Source organism: Hirundo rustica, chromosome 9 (assembly GCF_015227805.2).
Source record: "Hirundo rustica isolate bHirRus1 chromosome 9, bHirRus1.pri.v3, whole genome shotgun sequence".
NCBI lineage: Eukaryota > Metazoa > Chordata > Aves > Passeriformes > Hirundinidae > Hirundo > Hirundo rustica.
This window is the reverse complement of record NC_053458.1, coordinates 1,379,662-1,394,469: the sequence shown is the minus strand read 5'-3', so window position 1 is coordinate 1,394,469 and position 14,808 is coordinate 1,379,662. Positions and strand designations below refer to the sequence as shown.

General features: G+C 54.4%; 1 protein-coding gene across 3 annotated transcripts in view; it reads left to right on the top strand.

Moving 5' to 3' along the window:
* PDE4B (phosphodiesterase 4B) overlaps nucleotides 1–14,808 on the top strand; it is a 143,031-nt gene that overhangs the window by 103,274 nt on the left and 24,949 nt on the right. For 2 of the 3 annotated variants that reach the window (XM_040072606.2, XM_040072607.2), the window contains exon 6: nucleotides 10,580–10,692. In XM_040072606.2, coding sequence (XP_039928540.1) covers nucleotides 10,580–10,692 — 113 coding nt within the window. Of the gene's footprint in view, nucleotides 1–10,579; nucleotides 10,693–14,292; nucleotides 14,473–14,808 lie in introns of those variants that run through there. The other variant, XM_040072609.2, reaches the window with a different exon arrangement.

Here is a 14,808-nt window from a genome sequence, read left to right as displayed (position 1 = left end):
TCTTCCTCCCTGCAACCATTTTCGTGGCATTCCCTGCATCCAGGGGGTTTCTCCTTCTCCTTTTCATTCCCTGTGCCTTGTCTTGGTGAGACATCTCCTCCTGCTTCCCAGAATCTTCCAGTCTGGACCTGGATGTGTCCTGGATGTTCTTGGCGCGCGCTGTTTAATCACTGCCGTGACGTCTTCAGCAGCTCTGGAGCCGTTTTTCTTGGGGCTGAGTTTTCCCAGCAGCTGGAATGGTGTGTCCCAGAAAGGACCTGTCTTTAATTAGGGAACTTAGAATGCCAGGCTCCCCAGCAACCACCCCCCCCAAAAAAAAAAAAGTTCATTTTTCCTGCTCCCTGTTGTTTGGAAAAGAGAAAAGAAAATAAAAATGTCCCCCAAAATCTTGGCTGTGTTTCGCCAGAGCTGATGTCAAACGCTCTCATCCCCAATTTCAGTCTCCCACATTATTCCTGGCAGCTCCAGCTCACTCATTTCCTGGCATTTTTCGCAATTAGCAATAGAAAGCTTTCACTTCGTTTTTTTGCCTCTATCTTCCCCTCTCATCTCTGAACCCAGCCCGAATACAGGCCCCATTGTTGCCGCAGCTTCGGAGCCCCTGTCAGGATTCCACCCGCGTTCCCACAGCTGGATCTCCTCCAGAGCCACCTCGGCAGCGACCCCCTGCCAGCGGCTTGGCCAGTTCATCCCATCGCCTCTCTCCGCAGGGACTTCTCTTCCCAGGCCTTTCCGCCCACATCTCACGAACTAACAGAGAAAAACCTACATTCCCAAAATCCTTTCTATTATCGAAAGAATAACCAGGAGACAACTCTGCGCTCGTTTGCATGCGGCGCCCGTGCCCGCTCCGGCTGCAGCGTTCCCAGCTCCTGCCCAGCTCCGCAGCCAACAAAGAGCCCTTCCTCTCCCTGCCAGCTCCCCTGCACGCCGGAGGGAGGCTGCAGGTGTGAGAAACATGAGAGGGGGCACAGCTCGAGCGACTGGTCGGACTGGAGTCCCAAAAATACGACGAGGGGAGAAGAAGGGCAGGCTCGTCCATTTGTCGGGGAGTTGCTCAAGAGCGCGGCGGCTCCACCTGTTCCGCGGGCGCTGGGGCTCTGCGCCTTCCTGAGCACATCTGCACTTATCTCCGCAGAAGATATAATTAGGCTGCGTGGCACACGGTGGGGAGGAGGGGGAAGCGAAGGCTCCGTGGTTCCCATGGTTTTTGGCGGTCCGGCGGATCGGGAGCGCGCGAGCGTCCGCGGGAGCTGCCAGAGGGAGCACGCTGGGATCTGGGGCTGGGTGGTGCCGCTGGTGTTGCTGTTCAATCACACCTTCTTCGGGGTGCTCCTGTGGCTTTTGTGCTCAGAAAAAAGAAAAGCTGGGAATCTGCTCCCTGGATTCCCTGGATATCGGAAGGCGCGTGGGGTGGTCTATTTAAGAAACTTGGAATTACAGGGGTTTTTTTCAGTGCTTGCAGTTTGGGGGGGTGGTGCTGCAAGATTTGGACATTTCATTTGCGGATCTGAAGCGAATCCTGGGGGTTGTGCTCCGTGCCTTTGATTGTTTTCCACGCGGATTTCCAAATCCGTCCGACAGAAGGATTTCCACAGGAATATTCTCTGGATCTGGTAGAACAATGCTTTAATTCAAGGAAATAGCTCTCAGAACGCACTGACAGGATACATTAAACAAATAAATCACAGGGTGTCGGTTATTGCCTCGGCATTGTGAGGGATAAATATGTAAACATGTCCACACGATCCGTGAGCAACCACAGCTCCATTAGGGAAGGCAAAGGGTGAACGGCTCCCAGCCTGCACAAGGCCCTTTCCCATCAAGTTCTGGCATGTCCTTTGTTGATAAACCTGTTTTACTCAACGTGCTCCGGGGTTTTAGAGTGATGCTAGGCACTGGTAGTAATTAACTAATGTGGGGCAATATTCCTGCTAATGAACCTGGTGTTATGGAGGTGAAATAGCCATTTTCTGGCACTGGTTTGTAATTAATGTGGGGTGATATTCCTGCTAATGAGCCTCGTGTTGGGGAGGTGAAAGAGCCATTTTCTTTTGGGGAACGGGAGGGCCTTTGGTCATCTGGATCTGTGGGACTTTTATCTGAGCCGTGGCCATGTGGGTGCCTTGGTAAACCACTCCGAGCACCCTCCTTCTCCTTCTCCTCCTTCTCCTCCTTCTCCTCCTTCTCCTTCTCCTTCTCCTTCTCCTTCTCCTTCTCCTTCTCCTTCTCCTTCTCCTTCTCCTTCTCCTTCTCCTTCTCCTTCTCCTTCTCCTTCTCCTTCTCCTTCTCCTTCTCCTTCTCCTTCTCCTCCTTCTCCTTCTCCTTCTCCTTCTCCTTCTCCTTCTCCTTCTCCTTCTCCTTCTCCTTCTCCTTCTCCTTCTCCTTTTTCTTCTCCTTTTTCTGCTCTTTCTTCTTCCCCTTCCCCTCTCATTTCTTCTCCCTCTCCTTCTCCTTCTTTCCCCTCTCATTTCTTCTCCCTCTCCTCCTTCTTTCTCCTTTTCCTCCTCCTCCTCCTCCCCCTTCCCTCATCTCTTCATATCCTCCTTCTTCCTCTTTCTATATCTTTATCTTTCTTTATCTTTCTTTATCTTTCTTTATCTTTTTTCTTTTTTCTTCTTTCTCTTTCTTTTTCCTTCTTTCTCCTTCCCTTTCCCTTCTCCCTCTTCTCTCTCCTCCCTTTTCCTGCCCTCTCTCCTGCCCCAGGAGTTAAGATCCCACCGTTCCCAGCTAAGCCCAGGTGGGATCAGCTGCTGGATCAGTTGGGATGGACTCTCCCACCTTCCCCCCACACGAGCTCTTAGTCATGAGCAGCCAAGGAGTGAGGAATGCAAATGAGGCCTGCAGTGACATTAATGAGCTCTATCAGCTCCCAAATAATCATCCGCCATCCACGTGATCCACTGCAGCATCTGCCTGCTCTTCCGAATCTTTTGTGTCATCTGCACTAATGACAACAATTAGGGTAATCTATAATAAATAGAGAATAATTTAAAGTGTAAGGTCCTCTGATGAATGCAAACCCTGGGCTTGTGTCTTATGGCTTCACCTGGGAGTTAGGGGCATTTTAAAATTGTATCCTTAATGGATTTTCCAGCTGGGAGTCTGGGATTGTGCTGTCAGACATTTCCTAAAGCAGAGTTTTCGTGCACCTGGATAAACAATTCCACCTTCCCGTACACCAGAACTCCAAAATCCTCATCTCGCCCAGAGCCGTGGTGCAGCTCAGGTTCCCAAATCCGCTCCCTCTTCACCCAACTCCCTGTCACTCCTGGAGGGAAGGAGACGTTTCCCCCTGTAACACTTGGATTTTAATCCTTGGGGGATCGTGAGTGTTTGTCTGCTTTAGGTTTTGTTGAATTTTATCGGCTTTATCCAGCACTGGGGGAACATTTCACTGCCACGTTGTACACGCTGGATTTGGGAATGAATCCAGCACCAAAACCTTTCCAAGGCAAAAGGGAGCAACTGCTCTTACTCATTTTCCTTTTAGAGGAACAGGTTTTATCCTCAGTCTAAATTGTTGAGGCGAGGTTTAGATAGAGTGATAATATTTTATTAAATCAGTCGGAATCACTGGAAAATGGCTTTGGTGACCTCGGGTCTCAGCTGTTGCTGCTTCAAAGGCAGCTGGAGCTCGGGCTGGGACGGACGGCCCCAAACACTGAAGAACTTTATAAATAGTCCCAATTTATTGCAGCCAGGATGCAATGAAGAGTAAATAACTTAGAAGATGTCTTATGGCACTGTAAACATGTGGAATAGAATGGATGGACTGCGTAAAGTTGGGAAAACTGCTGGAAGCTGCTTTTAACCTTCCATGTGAAGGTTTCTCTTGGAATTTTTGGCAGAGTCTATCAGGGTTTAGGGTTTTTTTTTTTTAAGTATTGAGCTCCAAAGTTTACAAGGAAAGTTGTGATCCAATAGAAGGAATTCTTTTTCTTTTCAGAAGTAGAAATGAAGACTTTCAGGAGTACAGTGAGCCCACAATTTGATCTTTAAGAGTTAAGGAGAGCTGAGTTTGAAAAGATGTTCACAAATATTTGTCTTCAATGTTTCTTGTCCACCAGATTGGACAGTGCGTCCACAACTCAATCCTGCTGGGAATATTCCTCCTACATTATGGGAAGCTGAGTTTCTTGGCAGCTGGAAAGGGAACTTCAGTTCATTAATTCACCTGGTTGGGATGTGGTGCTTTGGCCTTAAAACTCTTGTGGCCTTATGGCCTTTGCACTTCCCTCCAGAAGAAGTCCTAAAGTTTTTATTTATCAGGACAAGAGAGAATCATGAGGGAATCAGGAGAGAGAAGATAAACCCCACTTGAAATTTTGGCATTTGGATCTCATTTCAAAATGTTTCCTGACTCGGTTCATCTCCTGCGTCAGTCCAGGGCAAAGCCACCAATCCCTCCTGCAGGCTGGGGGCTCTGCCCACCCTCCTGCCTTGCTGTGGCACTTGGGGACGTGATGGGGACAGTTTGTGGGTTCAGAGAGGAACCCTGCAGCTGCAGATAACGTTGGCCTCGTGCTCAGATCCCTGCAGGCACCGAGGGGCTGGGGCCGTGCTGGGGGAAGGATGGCACAGATGGAATTTGGGGGCAGCTGAGGGTGAGAGTTTGTCCCATTCACCCCCTCCCCGTCTGTGACACTTCAGGGGGCTCCTGATGAACTGTGTGCTTGTCCTTACACTGAGCTACTCCCAGAAAACGGGAGGTTCCCCGAAACCTTCCACTTTCCAAGTATTCAAGAGTGAGGAAAGACCTCAAGTCCATACTGACGAGCAGCTCTCACTTTTCCCCCTGTACCCAGCACTGGTGAGGCCACACCTCAGATCCTGGGGTCACTCTTGGGGCCCTCGTGACATGAAGGACATGGAGGGGCTGGAGCATGTTCAGGGAAGGGAATGGAGCTGGGAAGGGGCTGGAGAATTCCTGGGGGAGCTGGGAAAGGGGCTGAGCCTGGAGTAAAGGAGGCTCAGGGGGAACCTTGTGCCTCTGCACAGCTCCATGACAGGAGGGGACAGCCGGGGGGATTTGGGATCTGCTCCCAGGGAACAGGGACAGGAGCAGAGGGAATGGCCTCAGGCTGGGCCAGGGGAGGCTCAGGCTGGATATTTGGGAATATTCCCTCCTGGAAAGGGTTGTCCAGCCCAGGCACAGTTGCCCTGGGCAGTGCTGAGTCCCTGTCCCTGGCAGGATTTAAAAGTGGGTGTGACACTCGGGGACATGGGGCAGTGGTGGCTCTGGCAGTGCTGGGAATGGTCTGAGAGGGATTTTCCAACCTAAACAATTGTGTGAGAAAACGAGAGCACAGAAATGTCAGGAAGTGGGAAAAAGCCTCTAAAAAGGGGCTGCCAAAGTCACCTCTGCAGTGAGAGATGCTGTGTGTTCCACCACCTTCCAGAGCTGGAAAAGGAACAGATGGCAAAACCTACCAAAAATGCAGTTGTTGCAGAATCCTGGCACTGAAGAGGAGCTGCATTTCAGGGCACGGCAGCGTTCCGAGTGCCAGTGGAGAAACACGAGGCGAGGGCTGCCTCTGTCCTCGCAGTGATGCCTGGAGTCTGAGCTTTGCTGTGTTCCGTGTTCTGCGCTGCCCAGGTGCAGCTCTGAGCTCACACTCAGCGTCACTCAGCTCTCTGCACACAGCAGCGACACAAAACAAATCCTGTTCCTGCTGCACACCAAGGACAACTTTCAGCCCCAAAGCACAAACAAGGGTGGCTGGAGGGAGGAACGAGAAGGATGGGACCTCACAGCCTGGAGCTGGGATGGGACAATTAAACCCCAATGTGCAAATGGACCAGAACTTAGAAAAGTGTGAGACCTTGTGACCGGTCAGCCATTTTGTGTCCATTTTGTGTCCATTTTGGGTCCATTTTGTATCCATTTGGGGTCCATTTTAGGTCCATGTTGTGACGATTTTGGTTCCACCTTGGGTGTTTCCCTGGCCAGGCTCTTGTCCTGCCCAAGGTGGATCCTAAAGGCATTTCAATAAATCCCTACTTTATTCTCCAGCTCTGTCCAGTCTCTGTTCCAGCTCAGCCTTCCCAAGGCACCAGCAGGGACTGGCAGCAGCTCACTGAGGAAATGTCACCTCAGGTCCTGCTGGAGTGCCACCAGCACCAACCCTCCTGCGCAAACACTGGGTAGGATTGAAAAACCGAAACTCCTGTTGTTCCTCACTTCCCTATTCTGTGTCAGCAATGACTTCAGCCGTGCAAACACGACTGAAGCACCGCTGCAATTTACGGGTTGGGCTTATGCAACCCCCAAATATAAACTGAAATGTGAGAAGGTTGAAGATGCATCCTGAAGTGCTCCAGGAGCTCAGCTCCCGAAATCGCGGGAGTGTTTCCGTAAATGCCCGTGTGCCTGGGCTGTGGCAGGAAGGTGATGGAAGTCAGCCACTGGCCTGGCTTTAGGAGCCATTCTGGCAGGGGGAGTTGCTCTGCTGATGTCAGTGGGATGCTCACGTTGGGTTCAGGGAAAGAACAACTCACGGAGCATCTAAACTTGTGTTTACTGTTTGTGGGAGTCGCTGTGGCAACAGCAGATACCACTCAGGGAGAGGATCCCAGGGCACTTCATCCCTGTCCTGTGCTCTGGAGCCAGGCTGGGAGAGCTGGGGGTGGCCAGCCTGGGCAAGAGAAGCCTCTTGAGAGCCTCTTCCAATGCCTAAATTGGCTCCAGGAGAGCTGGAAAGGGACTTGGGGCAAGGCATGGAGGGACGGGGCACAGGGAACAGCTTCCACTGCCAGGGAATGGAATTAGATGGGATATTGGGAGGGAATTGTTCCCTCTGAGGGTGAGGAGACCCTGGAATGGATTTCCCAGAGCAGCTGTGGCTGCCCCTGGATCCTTGGCAGTGTCCAAAGCCAGGCTGGATGGGTTTGGAGCAGCCTGGGACAGTGGCAGTTGTCCCTGCCCGTGGGTGGAACTGGATGGGATTTAAGGTCCCTTCCAACCCAAACTATTCTCTGGCATCCATGAATAATAAATATGAAGAAAGTCAGAAAATATTTTTTATTTTAGGCTCATTCCCACACAAAGCTTTTAGATTGGTAGAAGAGCAACTCCTAATGGATTCTATATCTGGCTGTTATTTTGGGGTAGCTGTGGATCTGAAAATATTCCACGGGGGACTTGGAGCATATACTTTAATTTCACATGCTGGTTTTAAAAGCAGATTTAGCTTTAGGAGTGGGACCGTAGCCTCTGCTTTCACAACTGATTTGTCAATAGCCCCAAGTTGATCAGAGAGAGTTGGTGCAGTTGCACACAGCTGAGGAGGGCTGGTTTGATAAGAGCTGGGGTTTCCGGGGCAATGGGCTCAGACTGCGTCACTCGCTGGCTTTAGGGACAGTTTTGAGTTTCTAGGAAGAGTTGAACCAGGCTCTCTTCCTGCTCTGGGCAAGGCAGAGAGACTCTGGTGTGTGATTCCGTGAAATGAGCGGGAATGTGGTGTCTGTGACGCTCCTGCTGCCCGAGCAGAGGGAGGTTCAGAAATGACTGCCCGGTGACCACGGAGGGCAGGCAGGAGGAGCTGGAAGGCGCATGCCCATCGGGCATCATTTCACCAGGCTGCTTGCTTGAGAAAAACAAGAGAAAAAACAAGGTTTAGATGAGTCAGACCCCAAAAACACTGAGAAGAGCTGCACGGGGATGCGGGTGCTGCATCACTCTGGGTGCCAGGATCTGAGGGAGCTTTGGGCAGGATGGATCAGGAAAAAAGCAAATTCTGAAAGAAAATGTGAATGGTGCTTTTCAAAATCCACTTCTGCACGGGAACAGCAGCAGAACTCATGGTTTTCCCCTTAAAATGATCCTTAGCAAGAGCAGTTTGCTCTCCCTTTATGGTGTCTTTGCCATTGAAATGACTCGAGGTACCTTAAGCAGCCATTTTCCAAATATCCGAGTTTGAACCGTGACTCCGTCGGCCTCTCAATGGTTTTGGTGCAAAGGTTTAGGCAAGTGGCAATGCTGGTGTTTTACATGAGTAAACCATGCAGGGATCCCCGCTGCTCCCAGGATTCCCTCAGGAAACCTCCTGGGAGTGAAGCAGGGAGGCAGAAACCGAGGGAGGGTCCTGATGCACCCTGCTAAAAATTCCCGAGCACACTGCGAATGTGTAAAATATTCACTCTTTATTTAGCTCATCTTCTGAAACCCAAAAATAAATACAAAATACTTACAGCCAAACCCTCCAAACCCTCAACTTTCCTAATTCATCTCGATATCTTTAATATGTAATAGCTTTGCTTGGTTGTTTTTTTTTTTTTTTTTAATCTCCTTTTATTACATAAAACTCAGATCACAGAGTGAAGGAATATCCTGAATATCAGCTCTGGGGAATGCGAATCCTTCAGTGTCAAGAGCAGATTTCTGTTCTCGGTCCTGCATTCCCCGGTGGCTCTTTCCGAGGTGAGGATTGGAAGTGAAGTGACAGTGGCAGCGGGTCCTGCAGACCTGGGCAAGGCTGGAAATCCCCCAAAAGGCTAAAATTAGGGTCTGGTGTCAGAGTCTCTGTGAACCTGTTCCTTCTCCTCCTCCGGGAATGCGCACATGCCGTGGCTGTGCTTCCTGAGGAGTCCCGGAGCAGAACGCAGGGCAAGAACACAGGGTTTGATTTAAACTTGTGGGTTTTAGTCCGGCTGAGATGGGGGTTTTTAACATACTCCTAAACTTATTTTACCTGTGCTGGTTTTGCAACAAGTGGTTTGAGCCCTTCTGGGTCAACTAATTAACGTGATAAAATAGTAGAGAGGGAATACTCCTGGTAGAAAGGAAAATACGCTGAGCTTTGTGTGGGTTTTTTTGCTGTTTTCACCTGCTTTTTGATTATGCAGAAATGAGAGAACTTTCAATGTTTGGAGCTCTGTGAGCACAGAAAAAACCCCACATTAACTCCCAATGCCACAAAGGTTTGGATTCACCAAATCTTTCGAACCTGTCTGTGCCAGGTTTATTGCTGAGTTACCTTCGGCAGGGTTTATTTTCTGTTTGCTCTCAACCATGCAATGGAAGCTCCCCATCCAGGGCTGCTTTACTGATGTGGTGAACGACAGAGAGGAAGAGGCACCAGCACACAGCGCAGCTCCTTCCCTGGGGACACCGGGATACGAGGGGACACGAGGGAGGGAGGGCGTGGGGACACGTCTGGAGCTCCAGCTCAGCTCCCGAGTGTGTCTGAGCAATCCTGCCCCGTGATGTCACTGCTACCTGCCACTAGAAATGCTGAATCCATTGGCTCTGACAGATTTATGGGATGAGCGTATGTCACCGGGATTATGAGAAGCAGTTACATTCATGGGGAGATTTTATGATTCACCGTATCCGCTCGTGGAAACCTTAACTTTGACAGCAGAGCTGCTGTGGGGAGCGCCGTGTCCTGCCGGCAGGGTCAGGGAGCTCAGCTCGGTGGGAGCAGGGAGCAGGGACGGGGGGTTTGGGGTGCAGGGCCTGCTGGGGGGCAGCGGGGTGTGGGGTGATGGGGACAAAGCTGGCAGAGCTGGGGGGCCAGGAGTGACAGGGAGGAGGGACAGGAGTGGGGAGCAGAGACAGGGAGAAAGGACAGGAGTGGGGAGCAGGGACAGGAGTGACAGGGAGAAGGGACAGGAGTGGGGAGCAGAGACAGGGAGAAGGGACAGGAGTGGGGAGCAGAGACAGGAGTGGGGAGCAGAGACAGGACTAGGGAGCAGGGGGAGCATCGGGGAGCAGGGACAGAAGTGGGGAGGCAGGGACAGGAGTGGGGAGCAGAATGGGAGCAGGCAGGGCTGGGGAGAAGAGCTGGTGGATTTTGGGAGCAGAACTCTTGGGGAACAGGGCAGATGGGGTTCAGGGCTGCTAGGGAGAAGAGCCGTTGGGGTTCAGGGCTGTTGAGGAGCAGAAGCAGGCAGGGTTGGGGAGCAGGGCTGATGGGGAGCAGGACTTGTAGGGAGAAGAACTGTAGGGGTTCAGGGCTGATGGGGAGCAGAACTGTTGGGGCACAGGCTCTGGCTGCTGCGGGGAGTGGGGCTGGCACAGGAGCAGGAGCAGCAGCAGGAACAGGAGCAGGAGCAGGGGCAGGAACAGGAGCAGGAGCAGGGGCAGGAACAGGAGCAGGGGCAAGGACAGGAGCAGGGCTGGCGCAGCAGCAGCAGCAGCAGGGGCAGGAACAGGAACAGGAGCAGCAGCAGGAGCAGGGGCAGGAGCAGGGACAGGAGCAGGGACAAGGACAGGAGAAGGGCTGGCACAGCAGCAGCAGCAGCAGCATCCCTCGAGCGGCGGGGCAGGCCGATCCCCGCCGCAGCCGGGGCGGGGGGGCCGCGATGACGCTCCCCGAGCCGCAGCCCTGCCCTGCCCCGCCCGGGGGGCGCTCGGTTCTCCCCGAGCGGCGGGGGCAGGGCCGGGGCGGGGGCCGGGGGCCGGGCCGGGGCCGGCGGCGGGCGGGGACTCGCTGGCGGCGGCCGGGGCAGCGCAGAGGCGGCCGCGTGATGAGGGAGCGGAGCGGCACCTCCGGCAGCGCTGGCTCGGGCGGCCCCGCCATGGAGAGGCGGCCGCAGCGCCAGCCCGACTACATGTCCGTGTGCCTCTTCGCAGAGGAGCCCTACCAGAAGCTGGCCATGGAGACGCTGGAGGAGCTCGACTGGTGCCTGGATCAGCTGGAGACCATCCAAACCTACCGCTCCGTCAGCGAGATGGCATCCAACAAGGTGAGCCCGCGTGCGGCTCCGGGATGAGGAGCGGGGATGCGGGACGGGGACGCGGGACGGGGACGCGGAGAGGCGCGGGGCTCTGAGCCCGATCCCGGCCCGTCCCCGCGTCTCTCCGGAAAGCTCCAAGTTAGTTGCGGTGAAGGCGCTGCGGGTTTCCCCGCGGAGACGCGTCCAGGGAAAACTCGCGGCGGTGGAGTGGGGACAGTGATCCGGGATGGAGCTGGGAGAGCGATCCGGGATGGATCGGGGAGAGCGATCCGGGATGGATCGGGGAGAGCGATCCGGGATGGATCGGGGAGAGCGATCCGGGATGGAGCTGGGAGAGCGATCCGGGATGGATCGGGGACAGTGATCTGGGATGGATCGGGGAGAGCGATCCGGGATGGAGCTGGGAGAGCGATCCGGGGTGGATCGGGGGGAGCGATCCGGGATGGATCGAGGGGAGCGATCCGGGATGGATCGGGGGGAGCGATCCGGGATGGAGCTGGGAGAGCGATCCGGGATGGAGCTGGGAGAGCGATCCGGGATGGATCGGGGACAGCGATCCGGGATGGATCGGGGACAGCGATCCGGGATGGATCGGGGACAGCGATCCGGGATGGAGCTGGGAGAGCGATCCGGGATGGAGCTGGGAGAGCGATCCGGGATGGATCGGGGACAGTGATCCGGGATGAATCGGGGACAGTGATCCGGGATGGATCGGGGACAGCGATCCGGGATGGAGCTGGGAGAGCGATCCGGGATAGAGCTGGGAGAGCGATCCGGGATGGAGCTGGGAGAGCGATCCGGGATGGATCGGGGACAGCGATCCGGGATGGATCGGGGACAGTGATCCGGGATGGATCGGGGAGAGCGATCCGGGATGGATCGGGGACAGTGATCCGGGATGGAGCTGGGAGAGCGATCCGGGATAGAGCTGGGAGAGCGATCCGGGATGGATCGGGGAGAGCGATCCGGGATGGATCGGGGACAGTGATCCGGGATGGATCAGGGGAGAGCGATCCGGGATGGATCGGGGATAGTGATCCGGGGTAGTCGGGGGAGCGCGATCCCGGATATCGGGAAGAGCCCGATCGCTGCCGCAGGCTCATTTCCGAAAGTTAAAGAGGTTGTTTCAATTAGCGCCGGTCCCTTGGAGCCGATACGAGCAGGAACACTGTGCGAACGCCCGCGTGTAGCAAATCGTCACGCCAGAAAGTCAATTAACTTCATTGCTTAATAATAATAACGGCGAACTGTAAACATTGTGGGGCCGGTGTTTTACGGCTGTTTTGGCTCTCGGTGACGTTTTAATTTGGTTTTTAATGCGCCGGGCTGGCAGCGCTCTGCAGCACGTGGCGAGGGTGGGCAGGCGGGGATGGTGACAGGGAATCAGCTCCGGGGGCTGCTGTGGAGCGCTGAAGTAAAGAAAGTCAGGGAAGCAGAGGAGAGCGGAGTGCCAGGAGAATCTGACAGGCAGCGGGGAGCGAAACGCCACTTCTGAGCGCCTGTGTGCAGCTTCGGGGAGTTGGGGCTCCAGTCTGCCCCGGTGCAGCTCGGCCCCAGCACGTCCCGGAGCCCGCCCGTTCCACGCGGCTCTCCCCGCCCCGGGGCCCGGCCGCCTCCAGCGGAGCCGGGCACAGCCCCGGGCACAGGGTACAGCTCTTGGCACAGGGTACAGCCCTGGCACAGCCCCGGGTGCGGGGGTACAGCCCCGGGCACAGCCCCAGGCACAGGGGTACAGCCCTGGGCACAGGATACAGCCCTGGCACAGCCCTGGGTACAGGGTACAGTCCTGGCACAGCCCTGGCACATCCCTGGCTCATCCCTGGCACAGCCCTGGGCACAGGGTACATCACTGGCACAGCCCTGGCACATCCCTGGCACACCCCCAGCACATCCCTGGCACAGACTGGCATAGCCTCGGCACAGCCCTGGCTCAGCCCTGGTACAGCCCTGGTACAGCCCTGGCACAGCCCTGGCACACCCCCAGCCCATCCCTGGCACATGCCTGGCACAGCCTGGCACATCCTTGGCACATCCTTGGCACATCCCTGGCACATCCCTGGCACATGCCTGGCACAGCCTGGCACAGCCTGGCACATCCTTGGCACATCCCTGGCACATCCCTGGCACACCCCCAGCACATCCCTGGCACATGCCTGGCACAGCCTGGCACATCCTTGGCACATCCCTGGCACATGCCTGGCACAGCCTGGCACAGCCTGGCACATCCTTGGCACATCCCTGGCACATCCCTGGCACACCCCCAGCACATCCCTGGCACATCCCTGGCACAGCCTGGCACAGGGGTACAGCCCTGGCAGCTCCCAGCCCTTCCAGGGCTCCCAGACAGCGCTTCCAGCCCCGCTGTGCCCACTGGAGTCGTGACAGTCACAGATTCCCAACCCAGTCACATCCACGTCCTTTCCCAGTTGTCATGGTTTTAAACCCACTTCTGCAACACCCCGATGGTTTTTTTGTTTTGGTTTGGGTTTTTTTTCCTAATTGGAAATGACTGCAATCAGCGGTGCTGAATCAGAAACTGAATTTATGGGAAAAGGTTGGGCAAAGCAATCCCCTGTTGGTTCAGCTTCCTCTTCTGGTAGCCACTACCACGATGTGCAGGGGCAAAGGAAGCAGTAAAAGTTTTACAGACCCAGTTTTTGATAAATAAATATTATTTTTTTCATCTGAGTTTGTGTTGAGGGAATCCTGGATGAAAGTTGAGAAGGGTTCAGGCTGCACCTCCAGTGTAAGCACGATGCCCTTCAGCTTAAGGTTACTTTTTTTTCTTTTTTTCTTTTTATTTTTATTTTTACTTTTTTTTTTTTTTTTTCTCTCTGAGTGACAAATCCGGCCTCGCGAAGGTGAAACTAAATTGCTGTTGTAGCACTTTAAAGTTGCGATTACTCGGGGGTGCAGCTGGCTCGGGCAAAAGCTTCCTGAAACTTTGTCCTTTCATAACCCGTTTCTGAAATGTCTGCGCTTTTTTGGTCCGCTTCCAGTTTCACAGTTTTCAGCTGCGAAAGAACGCGTGAAATGGCCTCACACCTCACTCGCCTTCGCCCCGGAGCTGTAAATATTGTCACAAATCTCGGCACGGTTTTGCTCGGAAAGTTCAGCATCAGCGCCTGATGATTTGGGGGATTCGTGGCTTTTTTTTGGGGGGGGTTTTGGTGGCAGAAGATTTGGTGCTGGGTCCCTCCTGCATCTTCAGGAGGAGGCTGCAGCCTCCCTTCCCTGCTCCGAGCATCCCCATCTCCGTTTGTCAAACGGCAAAGCCGGCAGATGTTTTGAAAACAGGATGCTCGGGCTGCGCGTTATTAAAGAAAAATAAAAAGACAAAAAAAAAACGGAAAGAGAAACGGTCTAGATAGGAAGAAAGCAAATCGGCTCGGCATGCTCCCAAGCGCAGCAGCAGAATAAACACTGACCTATCTTCCTGACCTCCGCTCTCGCCGGTTCCTGGCCCCGCGCCACCCGAGCCAAACTACGTCATTTGAGCCTGATAGTAGGCATGGCACAGCTGTTGCAAGTGTGACTCGAATTTCCTGTCTCCTTCCTGACAGACGTAGTTTAGAAAATCCAGAGTTGCAACAACAGCGCTGCGAGAGCGGCAGGCGGGGAGGCTCTCGGCATCCGCGAGCGCCGGGGGGATTCTCAGGAGCGCTGCGGCAAAACACACGCGGAAAAAAAAAAAAAAAAAAACCAAACCAAAAAAGGGGGAAGAGCCATGGCAGGACGGCAGAGCAGAGCTTTGAGCTGATGGGGTTCGGAAGGCAGCGCTTAAAACGTGTGCGTATTCCTGCTTCAGCCGGGGCTGGGGGCAGGAGGAGCGAGGGAAGGAGCTCAGCTGGCGGGGATGTGCTGCCAGCAGCCGCGGGACCCTGCGGTGCCACCCGCGGGGATCCCACGGGCCAGAGCCGGCAGAGAGGAGGGAACTCCGCTCCCTCTGATGCCGGCAGCCGGCCCTGATGCATTCCCAGGGCTCTCTGCAGAGCTCGCCGTGCACAGCGCCCTTATCTTTCTAGTGCGGAGAAAAATCATTTAAAAAAAAAAAAAAAAATCCCGCAAAAATGCCTCTTTTGCTGCTGCCGTGAAGGGAGTTTGTTTTCCTAACCCCGAATTTCC